Here is a 24,507-nt window from a genome sequence, read left to right on the forward strand (position 1 = left end):
CAAGCATCAATCAATACCACCAGGTCCGTTTCCTCTACACAGTCTTCCAGCCACTCTACCCCAAGCCTGTAGCATTGCCTGGAGTTGTTGTGGACAAAGTGCAGGACCTGGCATGTGGCCTTGTTGAAACTCACCTCATTGGCTTCAGCCCAGCTATCGTCTGTCCAGATCCCTCTGTAGGGCCTCGCTACACCCAGGTAGATCGATACTTCCAGACAACGTGGTGTCATTTGCACACTTACTGAGGGTGCGCTCAATGCCCTCATCCAGATTGTCAGTAAAGATACTGAAGAGAACATGCCCCAGCAGCTACCCCTGAGGAACACCACTCGTGACTGATCACCAGTTGGATTTAGCTCCATTCACTACTACTCTCTGGACCTGGCCCTCCAGCCAGCTCCTTACCCAGCCAAGAGTGTACCTGTCCAAACTATGGGCTGCCAGCTTCTGCAGGAGAATGCTGTGGGAGACAGTGTCGAAGGCTTTGCTGAAGCCTAGGTAGACTACCTCGACAGCCTTGTTGTCCTTGTATGTCCTTGTATATACAAATGTCACAACTGTGTGCACTGACCAGTAGAACTGTTCCTTTATTAAGAACCTTGGCATAATCCAGGAGATAGTGCAGTAGCTTGCATTGCCATACAGTGCAGATTAGATTAAACCATTCTCGTGCTGAGCCCATTGCAGTCTCAAGATTGCTCAGTAAGGTAGTGGGAAGCTTGAAGACTGTGTTTATGGTTCTAAAGATGTCTTTATGTCTAATAATGGAGTTGTCTGTCTAGCTTCTACATATTTAGGCCAGCATTTCAGGTTTATAGGCAGATGGCAAAATCATCAATGAACTGCAGCAGTTGTGAGAAGCGTAGGGAGAGGTGGCAGCTAAAATTGCTGCATCCCAAAACTATTATGAATGCAACCTACATTTTTAACTGCACTGAGAGATAAACAAAATCCCAAGAAGAAATTAGAATGAAAATAGCAAGTGATTACTTCACACCACTTTACTTAATCTGCTGCATGAGGATCATGTAGTCTATGCACACTTTAGCACCTGTATGATCTTCAAGAATTAGCCTACACACAATAAATTCAAATAGCCAGATAAGAAAAAAAAAGTAGCTGAAGATTACCTGGAAAATTATCAGCTTTAGGGAAAATTGAGAAAAAACTACTAAAAGTACCAGAACCTGCACAGGTTTGAGGCTATGTATATTTAAATAATGAGTTTAACAATTTCTGTTCTGAATATCAGCATACACCAAGCTTTAATATTTGTTGCAAAAGCATCCATTACAGGTTATGTTGTCCTTGTAAGCACAGTAAATGTTTAGGAACAGTATGTTGTTTTTGGTGTTTTTTTTCCAACGTTATGTCTTGATATCTTTTCTGTGTTTGCATAGCAATGTGTAGGAATGCCTGGACCTCTCACTGTAATCACCTGCCTGGAAAATTGGTTAAAAGGAGCTGAAGGTATTCTAAAAGGCTAACTTTAGAGTATTCTCTTTAGGATGCATCTACTATCTGTGGAAAAAAGAGATGGGTGAAGGGATTCTGTAGACAGTGATATAGGCAAGGTCCTAAAGTGAGTACTCTTCCTCTGTCCGCAGTAAAGAAAATCAAGACAAGAAAGTCCAGACAAACTACTTAGTGCCTTGAGTTATCCCCTGTATTTGTTTTTGTCGAAATACAAAACTGTGTTTCTGAATGCTTTAATTGGATGTGGGTTCCGGTGTCAGTTTGCACTGCTTGTGCTTTTCCACAATGCTGCTAAAATGCACTATCAAATATTCAATTTAGTAAATTAATATTCTATGAGCCACTGTGAAAATAACTCTACTTTTGGATTCTGCTCATTGACCTAATATAATCCTAACTATACACATGTTACCAATTGTCTTCAGTTTGTATAATTTTTATTTTCTGTGTGTGCTTTTGAACTGATCCTCCTTCCCAGTATGTGCAGAATTTATTTCCAAATTGAAAAGGGAAGGGGGATTACTTACACACAGAAGGATTTCAAGGTTCTTTTCCTTGAGGCATAAATGATAATGACTTAAAACGGCTTTTTAGAAGTAATTTTATTTATTCACTTCATACTATGGATAATGAAACAAGTAAATGAAGAAAGGAAAGTATTTGCCCTGTTGTGGCCATGAATTGGGCATTGTTTAAAACAATTTGAGTTGACAAAGGCACAGGATTGTATATGGTTACCTGAGAATTACTTTCTTTCATGTATTGCTGCATACTTTTCGTATTATGCTCTTTTTTTTCTTTTTTTTTTTCTTTTTTTTTTCCTGGCTCTGATTTGTCATTTTCAGTATTTCAGGCAAAGAAGTTCTATACGTTAAAGACTAGAAACTTCAAGACGCGTTTTAGAGGTCACTATATGGGGACAATTGGACAATATCATTTTCTCATTTTCTTGCTGTCTTTGATTAGCTGCTTGTATTTATATTGGCTTTTTCCTGTCTATAAAATATCCCAAGATACCTTATTAAATCCTGCATTGGCTATCATCAGCAACTACGTTAGCCACTTGAGAGTGATGTAATTCCATCTTGACCACTTGGTTGCAAAATCCAAGTTCAGTTGCTGACTGGACCTCTCTCAGTAACATGAGAGAGAGTGTGTATGTTTGGTGGCCCTGCTAGGCAGGGGGGTTGGAACTACATGATCCTTGGGGTCCCTTCCAACCCAGGTGATTCTGTGATTCTGTGATTCTGTGAGAGGCTGAGAGGCTCCTAGATGTGGCAGACTTACTGAATAGATTTGTAGGAATTTTTTATTTCTAATTTTCTTTTTATTTCTTTTTTTTTTTTTTTTTTTTTTTTCTTTTTTTTACATACTATTAGGATTTGCATAGTCAGGAAATTTATCTTGAATACTTTTTCTGCAGACTGTATTGAACTTTTGTCCTACCATATTAGGCATATTACAGCTGGCTTCATATCAGTCGGATGGTAATCAGTTGTGTATAAATTAGCAATTCTGTTGTCACAGTGTCAGCATTATGTTGCTATTTAAAGTAGCTTTGCTTTGACAAAGGGAAAGGATTTCGCTTGCAGTTTGGAGGAGGGTGCGAAAAGTGCTTTTGACTTTGAATGATAGTTTAAAATCAAAAAGAAAATAAGGCTTGTATGCTACTGTTCATAATACAGCACGTCATAGTACTTTGTGACTTATCTAGCATAATAGCTGCTCTTTCTTCAGATATATTCAGGTGAGATGTAGCATTTTAAATGTTTGTAAGAAAAGATTTGTAATGGAACCTTTTTTTCACATAGATCTTCATCATCATTGTACTAGGAAAGTGTTGAATCTAGCAAATCTACTAGAACAGTGTATATTTTTAAACTTTTAAGTCAGTGTGAAAGGGCGCATAGTTCAGTGACTCATATAAAACCAATAGATGAGATAAAAGGAGAGTACAGTTAGTTTCATTTTGAACCTAGCTTAAGGATTCCACTGAAACTGAAAAAAGAATGTTTACTTAGTCCAAACAGACACAAAAGTTTCCAAGGTTATATGTAGGTCACTCTGGATTCATATTTATTTCCATGGAAACTGCAACTGATACAAACAGCACAATAACACTATTTGTTGGAGCAAACTCTCAGCTGCAAAACACTCTTTTTTGACATACCAGCAGTAGCAGAATCTCATGGATGAGCTGATTGAGACACCCTACATTTCTTGATGTGACAGCAGAGCATGGCTGTTCAGAATGTGGCTTCTCTTTCACATTGCTGTCACCACAGTTGAAATGCACCACCCACCACCTCACTGTGGTCACATTCATGTTTGGACTCCGTGAATGTTCGGTCAGCATCAATGAATGTCTATGGGGGCAATTTTTACCTCCTGGTCATAGAAACCTTATCATACTCTCATTCTCCAATTAGCTATGGAAGTCTCGATTATTGGTCTGTTTAACCACTTTATTTTTTTTATTTATTTTTTTTTATTTTTCCCAGAAATAGTGTTCTGATGCTTTTAACCTGGCTTAATATCTCTTTCTCAAGGCTTCTTTCTGGAGATATTTTTCTTGTTGAGCTTTATTTTTTTTTCCCTTTGGTAAGTCTGTGTTGATACCAAGTGACTACTGACTGGATAATTCAGTTTTCCTTACTTCAGTCTACCTGTAAGGAGAGTACTGACTTTCAAACTGGCATGCACAGACACTGTGAATTCTTTTATAATTCATGGAACGATATAAAGTGCAAGAAGAGTGTATCAAGGACACTTCATTTCAGAGAAAATATTCATGCACTACCTGCAGAAACAGAGTTCCAGCATAAATCTTTAAATATCACCACTTGCTTTCTTTCAGTTTTTCCTTCTTTTTTTTTTTTTTTCTGTTTCAAACTGAAACCAGAACCATCCATTTGACTTTAACCTACAGATAGTGTGAAAAGTATAATTTAAAGTCATACTAGCATAATATAACTATCCATGGCTGTTTTATTTATAAATGACTGAATATATGCCAGTTAAGCCTTAGTAAAACTTAGTAAAACTAGGCCCCAGTGGAGAAATAATTATATTGAAAGTAAGAGACCGGGAAGTTGAGAGTGATTTTATAATGCATCTAAAAATGAAGTAAAGATATGTCTATATTATCTGTGCGTTAAAAATAAAATAAAACAAAATAAAATAAAATAAAATAAAATAAAATAAAATAAAATAAAATAAAAAAATTAAAAATCCATTTATATTGCATCATTTCTGTATGATGAGATATTGCTATCTACATAACCTGGCATATAAAATTTGCAGGACACATAGAACTGACTAAAACTGTATGAAGCCCAAACTTCCCACTGCGCACCATCTTCTGATATTTTCCAGCAATTATTTCTGCATCTCACGATTGCATCTCTGGTAGTGAATCCTCAGTATATTTTTTATTCTTCACTGGCTGCAGATTGCTCAGGCTTCACACAAAAAGATCCAATCTTAAAGTACTTTTAGATGAAGTTCTTTTCTGTGTGAGTAGTATAGAGTGACTGACTCATTTCAGATGTAGTCCCATAGAGAAAACACGACATACCTACTTCCCTGAAAGTGCAATATAAAAAAGAAACCTTGGGAGCTGAGGTTAAATCAACAAGTTGTTCTTTGTTTGTTTTTTTTTTAATTAAAAAAAAAAAAAAAAAAGGAGTGATTTAATAGTAGACAAGAAATCTTTCTTTTTAATGCATTCTGTTTTATTTCTAAAAGGAGTATTTTTAGCCCAGCTTTGCATCAGTGATTTTTTGTTCATGGCAGTGTATTGGTGTGGTTAGAACAGAGGCAGTATACAACAATGCTTTTGTGATAGCTGAGATGAGGTGATTTCTACTCCTGAGCTTAGCAGCTTCCTGAGCAAAGCACTTTGAAGCGACAAAACTAGATACAACAAATGTGCTATTTAGACAGGTTCTGCTACATTTTATCTAACTACCCCAAGGGATTTCAGCTTTACTATTCTCATATACCTTCACTCCCAGATCTGTCTGGTAATAGAATAGTATTTAACAAATTGCATTTCAGAACTGATTCTACTCAAGGTCACCAAGATTTCTAACGCTGTAACCTATCCTATGTGCAGTAATCTACCTACAGATATTACTACTTTCCTTTAGCACTGCAGTGTAAAAAGGAAGACTTCTGACATAGCTTTCTGGGGGGGAAAAAAAGCACGAAACAGCAATATAAAAAAGCCAACAAACAAAACCCCTTCCAAAAAACACTCCAATTATTCATGAGACTGGGAAAAAGCAGTATCAGTTACTGCATCCTGGTCCCAGGCTAGTGAGATCTGAAAGCTGTTGTCCTCTCTAAATATAGTATCAAGTTATTTGGGACTTTAATTTAATGTGAAATGAGGTTTACCATTTATTTTGAGCATGTCTTTTGAACAGATGGATTTTAATGGAGAATTTTAATGGAGAACATTACATGATTTTAAAAGCAATAAAGAAGCCCAGATTCTTTTAATCTAATTGTAAGCCTTGAACAGAGGCACTCAAATTAATAGAACAGTTGCCTAGCTTCTGTCTACTGTCAATGGAGGGAAATGGGAAGGACTTGTACTGCCTACAGCAAGTCTGCATCACTCTATTGAGGTCCTCTCTTCCCACTACTTATCTATAGAGCTTAGCATGTTTTTCAGTTTAGCCTATTGAATTAGGTGGGAAAATACAAGCTTGCTGATTTTCTCACAGGATTTCAAGAGCATACAGAGAGGGAACTAGTAAAATAATTCATTTGGTCTTCATTTTATGTGAATTCCGATCACTAGATATTTTCTTCAACTTGGTTTTCTAACTGTAATTTCCCAAATTTAATATGTATGTTAAACTAAACAATCCTCTTATTTTTATCAGAGATCACTGCTCTATCACATTGCTGTTTTAGACATCAGAGAACTTTAATGCAACGTATTTAAATTACAAGTTATATCAATCTATTTCTTATGTCTTCTTGACATAGTGCTAGTTTGAGGCTGTCAAAAACCCTGGAGCATTTGCTTTATTAGACCTCCAGCACGCAAATTCTTGGGCCAGAAAGATCTGCATGTAGACGTGCCTTTACTCTGCAGAAAGCAAGGTCATAACAAGTATTCCTGATAGACAGAAATTGTTTGAAGTTCTCTGATTATTTCCAAGGAATCTTTTCTATGTAAAACCAAGTATGTTTGAAATAGGAAAAAAAAAATACAGACGCGTAAGCCAAGGATAGTAGTAATAAAATTTGTCTTAGAATCTGTGTCTTCATCCACCCAAGGAGCTCATAATAGGGCATGCATATATGATTTCTTTTGTGGGTATTTTTCCATGTGCTTCAGTAGACATTAGATCATACCAATTGGGTTAAAACCAGTGTCCACTGAAACAAATTAAATTATATATTAAATTATATCCATTAAATCCAATAAGCTCTGTGTCAGACTTACTGTAAATTTTACAGTAGTCTGCACTGTATTCTAATAGCTGTCTGAGTCTAATGCCTGTGAGGCAATTGGCTTCTCACTACTCATATCTTATCTTATGAAAATGGACAGGAGATTCAGAAATTTCAGAGGGAATGAGTGTTCCTCCTTGTTTGCATAGGGTTTTGTTCTGGTTGACAAACAAGTTCTCCAAATAAGTCCCTCAGGTTAGGTTATCAGTGCTTGTTAGTGCTGGAAGGAATCTTAAGCAACATTCACATTTCTGTAGCAGAACTCAAAATATTTTAGGGGGATTTTTATTTATTTATATCTTTTTTGGTTTGGAAGACCAAATATTCCACTAAATATTTTTGTCCTATTTGTTTCCCCTGTGACTAGCAGTACTTTCCATTAGCACTTCAGTAGGTAGCATAAGAGACAGTGTCTGTATACCAGTGATATTCATAAATCTTACCTATTTGCTGCAAGCTTTCATGTTTTCCATAAAAGTCATGACAAGCTGTAATATTATCGTGTATTATGCTTATTAGACATAATAGCCCGCATTGAAAGCAAAATGCAGCACCATACTAGACGCTCATCTACTTTTGTCAGTGTAATAACACCGTTAAGCTTTGCTGCTCACATTCCTCTATACATTAACAGTTGAAACCAGTAAGATTCAAGAGAAGTTTGACACATTCATTTTTCACAATCTTCCATGTATCCATTTTTTGTTTTGTTGCTGTTGTTTGTTTGCTTGCTTGCATTTCTAATCCCCCATTTTACTAAGAAAATGAAATAAATCTTAGGATCACTGGTTTACGGGAACAGTCCTCATGGATTTACTTCAACTGGCTTTCAAATAATCAGTTTGAAGAAGAGTTCCAGATTGCAGTCAATGTTAAAATTATATTTCAAACTAAGGCATTAAGAAATTCACAGCTGAGGATGACTTTTTTAATGCAACGTGTATCATTATTTAGAAAGTATAGAACAATATGTTATTGGCTCTGAGCAGCTTTGTTTCCTCTAGGAAACACCAATGGCGAAAATACCCTTAAGAATTACAATTACAATCAAAAAAGTTATTAACAAAACTGCCACATCTTCATTTTTATATTTATGTCACTGACCTTGATTTTTTAACAAAGATACTCTTGCTTTTATTGTGATATTTATTGTCAATTTTACTGTTTTCTAATTTAATTTCTTTAGATAAACACAAAATAAATATTTTTACAAAAAGTTTATATTTGTAAAATTATATATATAAATATATAAATTATATATAAAAATATATAAAAACATATTATATTTTATATTTGTAAAATATAAAATTGATATTTTTGTTAGTGAACATATTTTTCAACATTCTACAGCTCTAGTGTCTTAATTGTCAAAAACAGAGGGCACTTTTCTGAATTTTTTTTTTTATACTTTCTTTTAATTTTTTCCTTCCTTCCTTCCTTCCTTCCTTCCTTCCTTCCTTCCTTCCTTCCTTCCTTCCTTCCTTCCTTCCTTCCTTCCTTCCTTCCTTCCTTCCTTCCTTCCTTCCTTCCTTCTTTCTTCTCCCTTTGTTTTTCAATATATACAGATCTATGATGTAGTATTTTATACTGTGCTTTGAAGGCTGAGGAGTTTGCAGAACTGTTACCGCAGTCCTCAATCATACTCTTAAAATAGCAAAGCAAAACAAAAAGTCACACCCAAGCTTTCCCTATGGCTGAGATGTCACGAGGAAATTATTGACTCCTGACTGATGCAATTTGACACACTCCAAATTCAAAAAGGGTTTTACACAGAAATGTCATAACTCATCATGTTAGTGTCTCTGTCAAATACAGAGAATTTAAGGCTTCATGAGCATCTTTGTTGCCTTTTCCATTTCAGTTTATGGATTTATGGCTGTTATGTTGTAACAGTTGTGCTGTCTCATAGTGGACAAGCTGAGGGACACAAATTGAGAAATTCACAGTTTTCTAGTGTACAGGTGGATGATGTCAGTATGCTACGATACAGGAAGGAAAAGTAAGCAAAAATTATACTTGTGATGGCAGAAATTTAAGCTTTCTTTTTTCAAGACAATAATAAAAATACAACTATTTAGTAATCAACTGGACCCATGTATCATGCATAAAATAATCTGACAGGCTGTCATGTGAACACTGTTTCTGATATGGCTTTAGGATCCAATCACAATTTATTTATAAGCTATCATTTTAAATTACTTTGTAATAGTTGTAATGAGCATATTTCAGAATTTTGATATTTTAAAACTCTTTCAAAAAACCTTATTAAATAGAGATTAATTTTGGCATGGTACTCAGTAAAAAGTCTCAAACGATAATAATCAAATAGACTCAATCTTCTTTGTGTAACAGCAGTAAATTCAGTAGATGTGCTTTGGTATAACAGATTCTTAGTAGCGTCACTTCCACAGTAGTAAACTAAAGGAATATTTTGTGTGCCTTTTGTACTATTATGAATGAGAATATGTAATGTACTGAAGAATGGTAAGTCATAATTGAATTTATTTTGATCGGTTAGGAGTGATGCTGGCTTTTAAGAGATAGTCTCTATTTCTGCATGCATTTATTTATTTCTATGTAAACTACAACAGAGGCATAGAGCTCAATAGCAGTATTACATAGAGCAAATTCTCAGCTACAAAATTGTTTTTCAACATAGTCACTATCAGTAGCTGTGCATTTTCAGTGGCAATGAACAAGAGTCTGCATGTGGTTTTCTAAAAATCTGCATGCATTCCAGAATGTGGCTTGTCTTTCATGTTGCTGTTGCCACAGCTGAAATGCACCACCTCACTGTGCACATGTCTACTTTTTTTTTCTTCAATTCAGTGACACACCTTTGCTTCATATATACCTCAGTGTCAGCCACCATTTTGTCAGACTGCTCCTCAGCTGCCGTCTGTCACATGGCAGCAGAATGAATGTTGGTGTGAAGGTTCAACTTCTACTGCCATACTACCAACATCTGCCTCTGACATCGTGGGCCTACAAAATAAAATAGAAGGCATTAGTTTCAGAAAAGGCTTTGTATTAGTATTTATTGAGAGTCTTTTTCAGTTGTCAGTAATGTCCACTAAGCTTGTATCTTTACTGAAGTCTGAAGAGGAAGTCTGATTTCAGGGTGTGAATTGCTCAAGTTACTCAGCATCTATTCAAAGTTTTTGTCCTATCTACGTCTTTCTTTTTTTTTTTTTTTTTTTTTTTTTTTTTCCTGTTTTTCTAAATCTCATGGGATTCTGGCCTTGCATTTGTTTCCTTTGGATAGGAGACACACTTTTCTAGATGTGTATGTTATTATCAGTAGATACTAACTTCCATCTTCTTACTTGCTGCATCATATTTCAGTATCATGATTTTGAGTCATTATGTATATTTGATTCATGGTTAAAGTCCTCGTGTCCACAAACGTACAATGTGGCAGCTTCCAGTTTAAGATTGATTCACTCTTCAAATGGGTAAATGGTTCATACCACCAGATGGTGAGACTTCTGAAGACAAAGCATCTTTTGCTTTTCTCCTGTCAGTGTGTGTGACTCTAGAAGATATGGGGTCACATGGAGACTTAGATGACTACAGGAAATTTAGAGTAATGCATGGAGGCATGTCTTCTCAAGGTTTGGTGGTGGATTATTCTTTTGTTTTGCTTTTATCTTCAAGAAAAAAAGAAGAAAAAAAAAAGACTTGGACTCATTGAACAAGAAAATGCTCAAATTTTCATTTTGAAAACAAGAATGCATAGCCCTTACTATGCTCAGATTAAGCTGTGCAATAGTGAGAGAACAAAGATTCTTGAGATATGTTGCCAGATCTCCACTGCAAAGCAATTGTAAATGCCTTAATTCCATAGCCTTTACACATAGCTGATAGAAAAGCCATATAGAAGATGAACAATTCATAATTATCATCTCAGAATCATACTCCTTTTAAAATATGGATCACTTTATTCTTCACTTACTTCAAGTGTTTTAATCCTGTAGCAGAAAAAATCAACTCATTAAACATACAGAACTATATTTTTCCAAAGTAGACTGATGATCAAGTTATGCTGTCTGCACATGTCACTACTACTGTCTCCTCAGCTAATGTCAGAGACAGTTTTGATCTCCAGGCATTATAGCAATGGTGATGGATATGCAGCCTTCTGCTGGCCTAAAATGTGATCGCTGTCCCCCAAAATACTGAGGTACAGAATTAATGTTGTATTTGCAGTGTATCTTGAATCTATTGTGCAACAAAGGTAAGTGCTTAAAAATAATTTTAATTTTGTTGATTTTCTTTCTGGAAGTGGAAGGGCTCTACTCTGACTGAATTAATTTTGATGGTGTTAAGTTTTAAAATTTAGATCTTTCAGCTCCTAAGTGTGCTAATCATTTCCCCATACTGATGACTTATCCATCCTATGTGCTTATACATAGCTAAAATAACCTATTAGCTGTATATACTCTGAAAAAATAATGCAGTTGAAAGAGTTAATAAATCTGGATCATCAGCTCTATGGAAATTATATTCATTTTATCATTTTATTTTACTTAATTTTAATAACGTGCTCAAGTGTTTTACTTGAATATTTAAAGTTCAGCACATGCTTTGCTGAACTATGGCTTGATTATTACTATGAGAGAATATTTTATTAAATATTCAGGAAACTGAATTCATTAGTCTTCCACTACTTTCTCTCTCATGCTGTATAGCTCAAGAAAAATTCTTAATGTTTCCTTGAGATAAATACAGTTCTTGATGAGGAAGTAGTGGATTAAGTCTGGCTATTGTCTTTGTCTAACCAGGAAGACAATTTTTTATTTTGAAATAAAGTCTGTCTTAGTTATTTAGTATATAGCATCCTGTCATGTTACTGAAGTGTATATTAAAGAAAGCTGGAGAGCAAGGGGAAAAAAAAAATACTGTATATGTTCCAGAAATAATTTCAAAGACCTTGAAGAGAACTGACTAGGACTGTCTACTAACTGCTTTTCCTATGTTCTAGTGAACCTCAGTCATTTATGTGCTTTTTCAAAGTGTTGCACAGGCTTTCAGGAATCCTGTGCCACTCTACAAGAGGACATACAGTGACTAGTAGAGGTTTCCTAGGACATCCCAATGGCAGAATGGCCTCTCTTTAGGCCAGCAAATTGGATTCTAATGTAATGGCCAGGAAGCTGATACATGGTCTCCTTCTCTCCCTCCTAATTTTTTATGAAATCCCCACAGTGATGGGGATCTGCATCACCCTGACTGCTGGTCTGCTACTTCTCCACTGGGAGTGGGCAGTTGGATCTTGTGGGTGGCAAAGCTGCCCATGGCAGGGGGGGTGGAACTTGATGATCCCATCCAACCCAAGCCAGTCAACGATTCTGATTCACCTGCATCAGTCAGCTCTGCCTGGCTACCTGGTACATGTCAGGCCTGGTGATACAATCCATCATAGTGAATTCTCTAAAGTTGCCTTCTCCATAAGCACACAGGAAGTCTATTACCTCACTTAGGAATTTTTCTGTACAGAATCAAACAATCATCTAATGTGTGATTCAGTTTTGTATATTTAGGCTTGCAAAGGAGAACTGCAACAGCATCTAAATTAGGATATGAATGTTAATATACTTTTGATTTATTTTTGTGCAGCTTTTTTTCTTAGCTGAACCTGTTATGCCATTATCTTAAGCTGATCAAGAGTGAAGTAAAAAAAAAAAAAAAAACTGAATATGAAGCAGATTAGTTATGTAGGATGTGGAAATGATATTCATAATTAATAGAGTCAATTATTTAATCATAATTTCCCTTACGAAGTGATAGGATAGCTATATGATCATGATTATACCAAAAAGCAATGTCTTTTGACAAATATTACAATATAATAAGACATACAAAATTTCCAAATAAAGTACAAGTTGGTTTTAGTACATTTAATCTCTTCTCTGTAAGTTCAAAGAAAATGCAGAATAAATCAGATAAAGACAAGAGAGGAAGTATTTAAGCATTCTTAAATTCATAGCTGTTATTAAAGCTATAAGAGGGAGAAAAATCTTTGTGTATATTTAAGTATTTAGGTGTGTGGTTTTTCTTCCAGTTAATTAGCTCAGGGGATTGAGTATATACAATTATCTTGATGAAACTTACCGTTTTAGATGAGCTTTAGCCATTCTCACACAGGCCTCTATTAAAAAGTCTTTTATAATTTTAATAACATATCATGCAGCTATTTAATGACATTTTGATATCCTAGCTGCTCACTGTATATTTACTCCCCATTGCTTTTCATAACTCATATTGCCAATAGCATGTTCTCTGTAAGTCAAACTGTTTCTGGAAGATAATATAAGCAAGCCTCACAGTAGAATCTTTTTTGAAATATCTAAGTGAAATAGTCTATTGTACATTGATCTTTTAAGATAAGAGAAAATCAACAGTATTGCAATAACCTCATTAGAATTTGGAAAATGTATGACAAATAATGGAGAACCTTTGAGTAGGCTGACAGATCTATTTGCTGAACGTGGAAGCTATTGTTACTGAAAACTTTGGAACATTTATCCCAACTTTATAAAAGTCTTGCCTTGCCCAGTAATAGTTGCAGTATTGTAACATGTGGTACCTTTCATTAAAATTAGAACTGTTTTCTCATGTATTCCCATATGCCAGCTTTTCTTGCTTCCTCTGGACTTCTTTCCTTACCTCAGCATTGATAATTACTGTAATGTGATCTCCCCTGGTGGGCAAGTCTCTACCAAGTAGAATTTAAGATGAGGATTCCCAGAAGTGATCCCTTATGAAGTCAGCCATGCTGGAGCTGCTCTAAAGTGATGCCATGGCAACACTGGGATGAGATGTCCTCCATGATATCCCTTAGTGTCAGCACCTCTCAAGTTCATAAATAATTTGCCCTGATTTCTGAGAGTGGGTGCTTTCCTGAGCAACTTTGGTGTAATGTGGTCTGTCATCTGAGCATTTTTGTGCAGCTTTGCAATGTCAGCCACTCATAATTAGCTTTGTGAAAGACAGGTTTTGCTGGACACTTCCACAAGTGCATGCTGGCAGCAGAGTAAGGGTACCTCCATCTTGCAGCAGAGCTTAGAAGTATCACAGTCTCATGGCCAGAGCAATGGCATGTAGTGCACACAGCGCTACAGAGATGGAGTGATGAAACAGACATCATGGTCTCACCTGCATGAGCATCAGCCCAGAAGGATGAATAGGGTCTGCAGAGGAACAGCATAGTGAGACAGCAAATGCAATTGTGAGTTCAGGAAGCTGTGCTGTGACTCCTGCCCTTCGACTCGTGCACTACTGTGTTTGCATTAATGACATACAACATATTAAAAATGGAAAACAACTTAATTTGTAATGTACAGCATTTCTGCGTAGTGTCCTCAGAATTCAGTCAAGAAATATGGTTCACATAATCAATATCAGTGTAGTAAGTTAAAAAATGTCACTTATACTCACATTCTTTTGACACTGTTGGCACTAACGCAGTGTGGTGCTGAATAAGAATTCACATTTGAAAGCTTTTATGTATTTATGAGTAATTAATACTTGGGAAAGCTAATGCTTTCTGTCTGAAGCTAATAAATATATTATAATAATTGTTTATTGCAACTCAATTTATTAATTCTTTTCAGTATTGAATTGCAAATCCATTACTGTTTTTTAATGTGGGGCTCTGCCATGAATGCTATTAGTACGTATTGGTCTTCTGTTGAATTGCGTTGCTTAGTGGCAATCTTATATAGCCTGTGAATTTTGTGCTTCATCCAGTGAAATATTAAAAAGCTTTTAACTGTTGAATGATATTTGTTTATGTACAGCACGCAACGCATGTCATACTGTGAACTAAGCAAATTCTTTCACTGTTTTTCTAACTAGAATTCTAAAATAAATAATAGATTGGTTTGTAAGCCATTTGTAGATCTATTTAGCATAAAGGTTCTGTTCATAAAGAAGAAAGAATAATTTTGAAGAATGCTGTACTTTCTGAAGATAAAAAACTAGTAGCACACTATGTTAACATATTTTTAATGTACTTTTATAGAAAACACAGAAAGAAACAAATGGGAAGGATCAAAGAAGTTAATTAGTCGTAGTGTCCCTTTCAATAATACAACCATGACAATTCCAAGAAAATATGCTGAGTTAAAAATGAGATAGAAGCTCATACAATATTTGTCCCAACCCTGCTACTACATTTAATTTAGTCAATGACTTTGACAACTGATGTCTTCACAAATGGAATAAAAAATGCATTACTTGATACTGATTCCTTTAAATCTACACTACTGATATGAATGTTAATCATAGTTCAAGGTTAACCAGTCTCTATCTGCACAGTAACCATGGAAAGATCTAATATATGAAAAATATTCAATTCTTGGTGATCATTTCTTTCCTTTACTTTACCTCTCTCGTATGTTAAGGCTTAAGGGAAGTGTGTAGACAGGATAGAACAAAAGACAGTGAAACCCAGTGTTTTCAGTATGTCACATTTTCAGTCAATAACCCAAGCTTGTCTTACAGTACAGTGACCGTGCTCACCTTTTCTGATCTGAATAGCTTAAATTGCAAAATCACGTTTGATTGGAGAATTCACACTTGTTATTTGAATTTCAGACAAATATTCTGTGCTAATATGCAAATGTTATTCATTCTGGGAATCAGTCATTGCATTTGAAACATAATCCTGTCTTTCATGTCTTATTTTGTGACCATGTCTATGCTTATACATGTAGTACATGTGCATCATTTCTGAGTGTCGCAATTTTTACTGTTTAAAACATCTCAAAATTAAATTATTGTCACAGTGTGATTTATATATTTCCAGACACTTTTATAATATGTTATCTAGCTAAATGAACACTTCTGAATTTGATAACCTTGATAGGGACCTTTCTGATTATACGGTAGCTCTGTGAAAGAAGATGCATATGGAATGCTTTATCTGTACCTGGAGCTGCTGCTTCAGCTATCAAACTAATGGAACTGTAATGGAACACTTACTAGCAAAATTAATGGGCTGCATTCTTTTCTTTGTCACTAGATCTGTATGGCTCCATTAGGTCTGATTTGTTCAGGGATGAGAGGAAAGAATGATGAAGATGCCAGTATTTTGCTGTGTAGCTGAAAGGAATCTATCACTTCATGTTTTTAAATTCATGAGCTACTTAGCATCTTGATTTGCTAACCTTCAACAAGCTGATATAAGTTAAAGAAAATCTGTTTTGGTATGGTTTTATTTACAAAATAATTTATTTATTCTCATCTTTCTGTGATTGTTTCATGAAAGAAGGAGGTCAAGGATATTTGTTTCTTCTGCCATTGTTCATTATCGCAGGTACTTCTAGCAGAGGAAGTGGTTTCTCTGGGATTTTACTATAATCCACTGGAATTTATTTTTATTGAGCCTTATTTCCTGCTACTGCACTTGATAGTAGTTGTTTCAAAGTTCAGCCATGTACAGAAAATGAAGTGTAATAGCAATCATGTTTACTTTCTATTAAAGTATGGATTTTCTGAAGAGACTAATTTACTGGGAGAATTCTCTGTGAGACCGTTTTACACCTACAAACTGATATCAAAACCTGGTGTAACAACCTTTCTTAAGGACAAGCAATCTAATTTGACACAGATAGCAATGCCATGTTATATATTTTTGTTAGTATTATAGCTGAAATACTGCATAGTTGCCTAGGTATTTCCGTCTTGAGGTTTTCTTTGAGACTTTTTGAACTCAGGAACTTTTTTCTCTTCTTATTATTAACTGTGTCTCTTTGGAGACATTTTTCAACCTCCACACAAATTTGGCACTCCCTGTCTTCCAGAATTTGTGTATACTTAGTTAAGCTACAGCTAGTTGGCTAATAGAATATAGATAACAGGGATAAGAATTACTAGATATGGAAAAATTCGTTAAATCTGTTGTCTTGCTCAAATGGTGTCTATAAATCATCTATCTGTAAATCACCCTGATTATCTCCCAATTAGGGGGTCTTTTACCTACTGTGTATAAGCACTTTTCAGAACCTCTGGTGGGGAGTACTAAATATTCCAAATGCAGTCTGAATAGAACTCTGCTACTACAGAAATCCCCCCAACTCCATCCCCAATGATTTTGCATTATGAAGCAGACAACTTGAAAAGAAAATTTAAAGTACAGCTGTTGTTCCATAGTGCAGAGCACATGAAAGGCTGTGTATGAAGTTTCGTTGCTGACGTGTATATGAACAAGAACAATGTAGTGAGAATGTAGTACTTCTGAGAATAGAAAGCATAATTTGAAACACTAACTGTGATCAGTGATATTTTCTTTGCATATTTATCAATGCCCATGGTTTTTGGAAGGCCTGTGGAATACTGCTAGAACAACTTATGAGAGTAAAGCAAAAGTGACTCTTCAAAATCAGAGGCTGATGTATGCCTCAAAAATCGTGATTTTGTAGCAGTTAATAAAATCTCTCCAGTATACAGATTATAGTCTGCTGTGGTTATAATTTAATTCTGTTTATATCCATCATTGTTCTCTTCAGTGGAATTTAAAGGATGCACAATTTAAACATTTAGGTATTAATGGAAACGGGAGACAACATATGAATTAGTAATTGAAATGTTTCTAATCTTAACCTATATTAAACCATTTTAAGACAGCACTTTCTAGTAGTATTTCCTTCCTCAGAAGAAGTGTATTTGTATTCACACATTTATTCAAATACACTTTCAGTAAGGATTGTTATGTTGATCCAGTGTTAAAGATTGCTGCTGTGCTTTATAATCTTCCTGTTCTCTTTGCATATTTATCTGTGTCAGGTAAAGCTATTCCAAAATTTCTTACATTATTTTACACTTTTTTGAACACTTGTCCTCCGTAGAAAGACAGGAAAAGAGTGTTTTAGCAAGTTTTATAGCCATCCTAAATCCTTCACCATGAAAACTGTGATGTTGATGGTTTCTTATCTCTCCTTTTCTTAATACAAATCCTGACATGTTTTTTGCCTTTTTTTTTTTTTTTTCATTGATTGGCAACTCCTTTTTATCTGTATTTATTATACATTCTAAGTTTTATTTATGTTATTTATTCCTTGTTCTTTTGAACTCTTCTTTGGTCATTTTGATAGCCTTATATCTTTTTCAACCAGCTCCTCAGTCAGACATTTAAGTGACCATTGCTGAGCTGTTTTTAAGCCTGCAGTCTGCAGTGTAATTCTGTACCCATTTATTATGATACCATGCCTATAGTCCTGAAATCCACATAAGGTCATAAAAATTTAATTCTACATAAAATAGTAACTTTTTGCTATATACAAAAGCCTGTAATTATGCCAAAAGTTTTTGCAGATACAAGGAAATTTAATCAATATAAACAAAATTATAACAAATTAGATAATAGCTATCTAATCATTATGGAAAAAAAATTGCAGCTAAACAAGCTAAATCAAAACTGCAGGCAGGCAGGCAAAATTCAAACAAAGCCTGGGAAGAAAATTCATAGAGAGCTAGTAGGAGATTGGTAGCATGTTACTTGAAATGGCAATACAGGCTTACGGAGTTACAAAATCAGCAGAACAAACAGTCTTGTATTGCTTTATATCTCTTTGTCTTACTGTTACTTCTAATTAGTAAGTTGACTGCTTAGGAAGTCTAGATTAAAAATTGTTGTAAAGACCTTTTCTTCTGTTTCTGCACTGCTCTTTCCCAGGCTACATTCTGTGCTGCTGTACTTCATTGTTTCACTGTTGTTACAGAATTTGAAATCTTGCCTGTTTTAGCTAGATCCTAATCACAAGAGGTTCAAGGAGAAGAAAAAAGCAAAGAGAAACCTGTGAAGAATCCACCTAACCTAAAGTGATTTTGCAGCTAAGTTCAGGAGTAGCTACGATACCTATTTTTCCTTTCTTACACTAGCCATACTGTCCTCTAACTTGGGTTTATGGGTGGGATATTTTTTTATTAGTTTCAAATCCAATGATGGTCACCAGTAGCTGCATTTAGTAGCTTAAGTAGGTTTCACGTACCCTGAGAAAGCCGCAAATACCCTTCCTTGTTACATTCTTATCTGGACTTTTTCTTTTCTTGAAATGTGGACTGAGGACCTGGATTCCAATAAAGAATTTGGTGTGCACCTCTGCGTGCTTCTTCTCCACAAAATCCTGACAGTGTATCAATGCTGCTTTTCGCATTATGACTGGAGATTAGAAAAGGAATCAAAGAGGTAGTGAAGATTTCAAATAGCAGAGAGCACAGTCTGTAAATCAATGAGCATTTTAAAAGGCCATATTTTGGAATCAGGAAAGGTAATATAAGCCTCTTTACCAACAGAGGTGCATTTATCCACCTGTTAGAACACAATGAGGAAGAAAGACGTAAATTCCACTGCTGATAGGACTATCAAGGCTAGACTTATCTTTTCCTAATGTGGTGCCAAAATTAATCAGTTTCCACACAACTAACATAGTAACAACAAGCAAATTTCAAGGAAATTTAGCTTTAGTCACAGTAACAGTGCCAAAATGATATTATTCTTTCAAAACATGTTTTGCAGACATAACTTCGATGTTAAAAAGAACAAAAAAGTTTATCAGTTGGTCAGTTACATATTTAAATATTAAAAATATAAAATTAATGCCAAAACTGCTCAAATTAGGGAGAATAATATGGATTCAGTTCAGAATAGCATTTGTTGTTGCAACAGCAAGATTAAGAATTAGACTTTAATATAGAATAAGATTCTACTATTTCAATTGCTGATACCTCTTGGTCCTCAGAGTTTTTGCATGGAAAGGGTTAATTTTTCTTACAGTTAAAATAGTATTTCAAGGGGGTAAAGTTATTTTCCTAAGTGAGTAAATAATGTCTGTAAGGGAATTGGCAAATCTCTCCTTTAACAGATTATTTCAATATTTCACTGTTCTGACAGAAAGTGTAGCCTCTCTGTTCACCCTCTGTCCACTTCTAACCTTGATGAGGGTAAATCCATTAAAAGGGGCAGGTTATTCTCTACAAGCAATTGTGTTCTTCCTCAGTGAAATTCATGACTGCAGTAGTAACTACAGAATAATAATAGGCAATGGACAAAAGTTATTAAGGTTCTTTGCAGAAGTCAGACAGCAAGGTGCTTTAAAAGTGAGCTTTTGAGTTATTTTAAAAGAAGTCCCATAGCATCAGTGTCATTTGTTATTTAGTAAAGACTTCCATAACCCTACAATATCCATTTTTCCCTTTTAGCACTAGTCATGTTGTCCTCTAAATCAGGTTTATGGGAAGGATATTTCTTTATTAGTTTCAAGTCAGATGGTGGTCAGTAGAATTATTCCTCTGGGCAAAATTATTCCCTGTCTGAGCTTCAAACAAGTTTTGATTCATTTATTATATTCTCAGTCTGTGTGCAGACCTCCTACTGACATCAGTAACAAGCAGTGCACTGAGGAAAACACAGAGCTTTGAAAATGAGATGTTATTTGTGTTGGAGAAGAGTATTTTAACATTTATCTCTGTACTAATGCTGTCACATTTTATATGCAGTAGTGATGTTTCCAGTAGTTTTATATTTTGGAACCAGCCTGTAATGTGTGTGCCATCATGCTGTATATTCAGAGAACTAATCCCTGTGGTAATTTTACATTTGCAGGCCACTTTATGGAATAATTGAGGTAAAGGATATTGTGAATTCTGTAAATATCAAACAACCTACACAGAAGTATGTCAAGACTTAAAAAAAAAATAAAATAAAAAAAATAAAAGTAGCTAAATTCTGTCAAAAAGGAGTTATTACTTATCAGTCTGGTCATATACTGTCCTTTGCTTAAGTGCAGGAAAAGGAGGCAATGGATCAGGCAAATAAATGGTCCTTGCAAGGGATCAAACAAGGAAAATGTAATGTTAGACTGCAGTTTCAGTGATCTACTCTAGATTCTTTTAGATATTGTGGGTTATTAGGTAGCCAAATTATATTCAAGTAATTCACTTGCTTCATCAAACTACAGAATATGGAATTAGATATAGACTACTTCAGCTTCACTGATTTAATTATGTAGTGGAGAGAGTATGGTGAATATACATTAATCCTATGAAATGAAATCAAGAAAATTAGCTGAAGATATTCCTAGGGGGCTATTTGGTGTCCATTTGCATAAAATGCTGAATTACCTGCTTACTGAAATCACTTTATTTTTTGTGATGAGAAATAGAATTGGATTGAAGTAGTGGGTTTACATAAAAATTTAAGCAGGAATGTACAGGTTCAAATCAGAAGTTCAGTTAAATTCTTGAGTGAAATCTGAGGGGGCAGTCTCAAGAGAATGAGGCCAGACTTTTTACAGTGGTGCCCACTGATAGGACGAGAGCCAGCAGGCACAAGCTGAAACATAGGCAATGCCATGTGAGCATGAGGAAAAAATTGTTTACTGTGAGGGTGATGGAGTACTGGCACAGATTGCTCAGATAGGTTGTGGAGTCTCCTTCCTGGAGATATTCAAAAGCTTCCTGGACACAGTTCTGGCTAATGTGCCTTAGGGAAGCATGCTTGAGTGGTGTGTTTGGACTAGATAATCTCCAGAGGTCCCCTCTAGTCTCAACCATTCTATGGTTTGTAAACCATTCTGTGGTTTGTAAAGCAAAACTATTGAAATAACGCATTAATAGATAATAAGATGCAAAATATTTACAAAACATATGAATGAAGTGTAAGGTAATCCTAAAAACTTTTGATTTTTAAACGTATTTCCAATTATTCTGCCAGAAGTACATTTTTATCCTAGGGAAATAGCTCAGTGTAGTTTCCGTTTTTGGTTGGAGACAAAATGGAATTTGGAAAGGCAGTACAGAATGCTTGAGAAAAGCCAGCATCATAGTGTAGTTAGTGTAGCTCAAACCTGAGACACAGGTTCTGTTTAAATTATTCAGAATAGATAATTTAACCTTTTTCTGCCATGCCCAGCATAGGTAATCACGACTAGCTTTCATACGATTATAAAATACCTCATCTGTTCTGACCAGCTGCTGCTTCTTGAACCTGAAAAAACACTCCTAGTTCATGTTTGTTATAAACCATGCAATTCCATTTTTCTGGGTTCCACGAAATGTTTTACCAAAGCAAACAAAAAGTTGTTTTTGAAGCAGTATGTTTTTTCTTTCGTTACATGCAATAGATATTCTTTGTGCATGCAAAGTATTCTGCTTTGTATTCTCTGATTATTCTAATATGTCAACATGTGCCTTATACCTCTCAGAATTCATTTAATTTTCAGTTTTTATTGATTATACACATTTCATTTTGGGTACAGGTTTCTCTTGGACTTCTACATGCTCGTGCCACTCATATCCTCTGGCCTCCAAAACGCTGGCAGAAGTTACAACCAATGCTACCTCCAGAACGCAAACCTCTCCAGAGAGAGCAATAATGAGCTAAACATTTAGATGAAAAAAACAAGGGGTGAAGCAAGAAATGCCATGGTTTTATCATCATCTGTAAAAGCTTTGCCAAGTGTGCTTTAATACCCAATACCATATCAGCAAATAAATGCAATATCTTCATGTTAAATTGCCACCTTTAGTGTGAAGTGTTTGTTTCTTTGCTTTTTAATCTCAAACAGTTGTGCATTGTGCATATTTGGATTGAAATAGTTACACATTTCTTGTAGGTTTGAATGTTCCATCTACACTGTTTGTGTTATTATGTCTGTACCTGTGCTTCTCTGGATAAGAAATTATTAAAAACTTCAATAAAATATTTTAATCTTTTACATTGAGCTTGTTTCTTTAGTAGCTGAACAGACTGTTCATTATTATTGTTGATTGTATATGAAAAAAACCAACTCATTTAAACATCTTCTATAATTTCTAATACTAAATAATCACTATTTCTATAGCTGAAAAGTTAATCATATGTGCTATAACATTTTTTCAAAAAGCTAATGAGATATTTTTTCTTTTAATGAGTCTTGTTTTTGTTACTAAACTGAGTAAATTTTGCTTAATTTTAATATCTCTTTTGGGATTGCTTATATAAACATTCCTGGTATATACTTCCTTGTTGAAGTAGACATTTAGAAAAAATATATACCAATCATATGGCAGTCCATGAATGTAGTATTTCATTCATTTCTCAAGTATAGTAAATCATTGTTCATACTGAGTACCACATTTAGTTAAAAATATGTCATTAATATGAGTACTATACAATTAGTAATATAAATACATTAATGTAAATACCTTCTTTGAATGTGCAGTAAAACTTCTACACGCATAAGTATTGAGAACGGAAAAAAATGACATTTTCAGTTGCAGATTGATGAGCCAGCTTACTTTCATATTTATTGAATTTTACTACAGATAGGATAGCACTTAAAAAATTTAAAATCACACAAAATTTCTTTAAACATTTCAGCTAAAATCATGCAATTATCCGAAATTCAGACAAGATGATAATATACCACATTTCTTTGAAGCCACATATGTAATTGTGTATTAGTTAGATTGCGGGTTCAATCATAGTGAAAAAGCTCTACTTCTGTCCAATCTTCTTAAATATTCCCCTGGTACTCAGCACTGATGAGGCCATAACTTGAATACTGTGCTCAGTTTTGGGTGCCTCACTATGAGAAAGGCATTGAAGCATGTGTGAAGAAGGACAAAGAAGATGGTGAAGGGTCTGGAGGACATGTCTAATGGGGAGCAACTGAGGGAACTGGGATTGTTCAATCTGGAGGAGGCTCAGGCAGGACCTTATTGCTACATCTAACTGAAAGAAAGATGTGGGGAGGTGGAGTTAAGCCTCTTCTCTGAGATCATTAGTGATTTAGTCTAGAGGACAAGAGGTAATGGTCTTAATTTGCACCAGGGGACCAGTGGAGGTTCAGGTTGGATACTAGAAAAAGCTGAACGCATTACTGACTTGAGAAAGATTATTCATTATGCAGAGCATAAAGAGCAGACCATTTTACCAAAAGCAGAAGGGTCCAATCAGCAGCAGTAACATACAACCATGTGTTACAAGGTATTTCAGATACATTATTTTCACTCTCCAGATATGAAACACATTTGTCCTGGCTCTAATGAAATCAGTGGTAAAAGCTTCCCGGACTCAAATTATGAAGGGTACATCAGCATCCTTCCTCTTCAACTACAGGCTTTCTGATGTTTTGGTTCTTCCTCATGTCTGCAGCACAATAGGAAACAGGCTTCATAGGTAGTCTATATGAACTAGCACGAGGGACACGTAGGACATTAGGAAATATGTTGATACGACATTTTAAATCATTCTTTTTTTTTTTCTTTTTCTCTGAGGAGACACGTAAATACTCCTTCTATTTAGGAATATGTAGAATTGCATCTGCCTCTAAATTCCAGATTGCACCTGTAAACCAAAGAGTTGTTAATGGAGTTTCTCCATTAAAGATTACAAAGATTCAAGGGGTAGATTTTTATGTGTGTGCCAAGTTAGTGATTATGGTCAACATACATTAGTACCTACTGCTTACAAGGCTTGGTCACTGAAACGAATCTGGCATCGACGTCACCTAGACTGACTGAAAGGTGTATGCAAAGACTGGAGTGCCAGAGTCAAAATGGGCAAGCTGA

At 35.1% G+C, this 24,507-nt stretch overlaps 1 protein-coding gene across 2 annotated transcripts in view; it reads left to right on the top strand.

Annotated features, from left to right (window-relative positions):
• Window positions 1-22,668, top strand: part of IMMP2L (inner mitochondrial membrane peptidase subunit 2) — a 446,037-nt gene extending 423,369 nt beyond the window's left edge. For both annotated transcript variants that reach the window (XM_048938017.1, XM_048938011.1), the window contains one exon: window positions 22,212-22,668. In XM_048938017.1, the coding sequence (XP_048793974.1) occupies window positions 22,212-22,328 (117 nt within the window). In that variant the 3' untranslated portion in view covers window positions 22,329-22,668. The remainder of the gene's footprint in view (window positions 1-22,211) is intronic.
• The last annotated feature ends 1,839 nt before the right edge of the window (window positions 22,669-24,507 follow it).

This window comes from Lagopus muta, chromosome 1, assembly GCF_023343835.1.
Source record: "Lagopus muta isolate bLagMut1 chromosome 1, bLagMut1 primary, whole genome shotgun sequence".
NCBI classification, from domain to species: Eukaryota; Metazoa; Chordata; class Aves; order Galliformes; family Phasianidae; genus Lagopus; species Lagopus muta.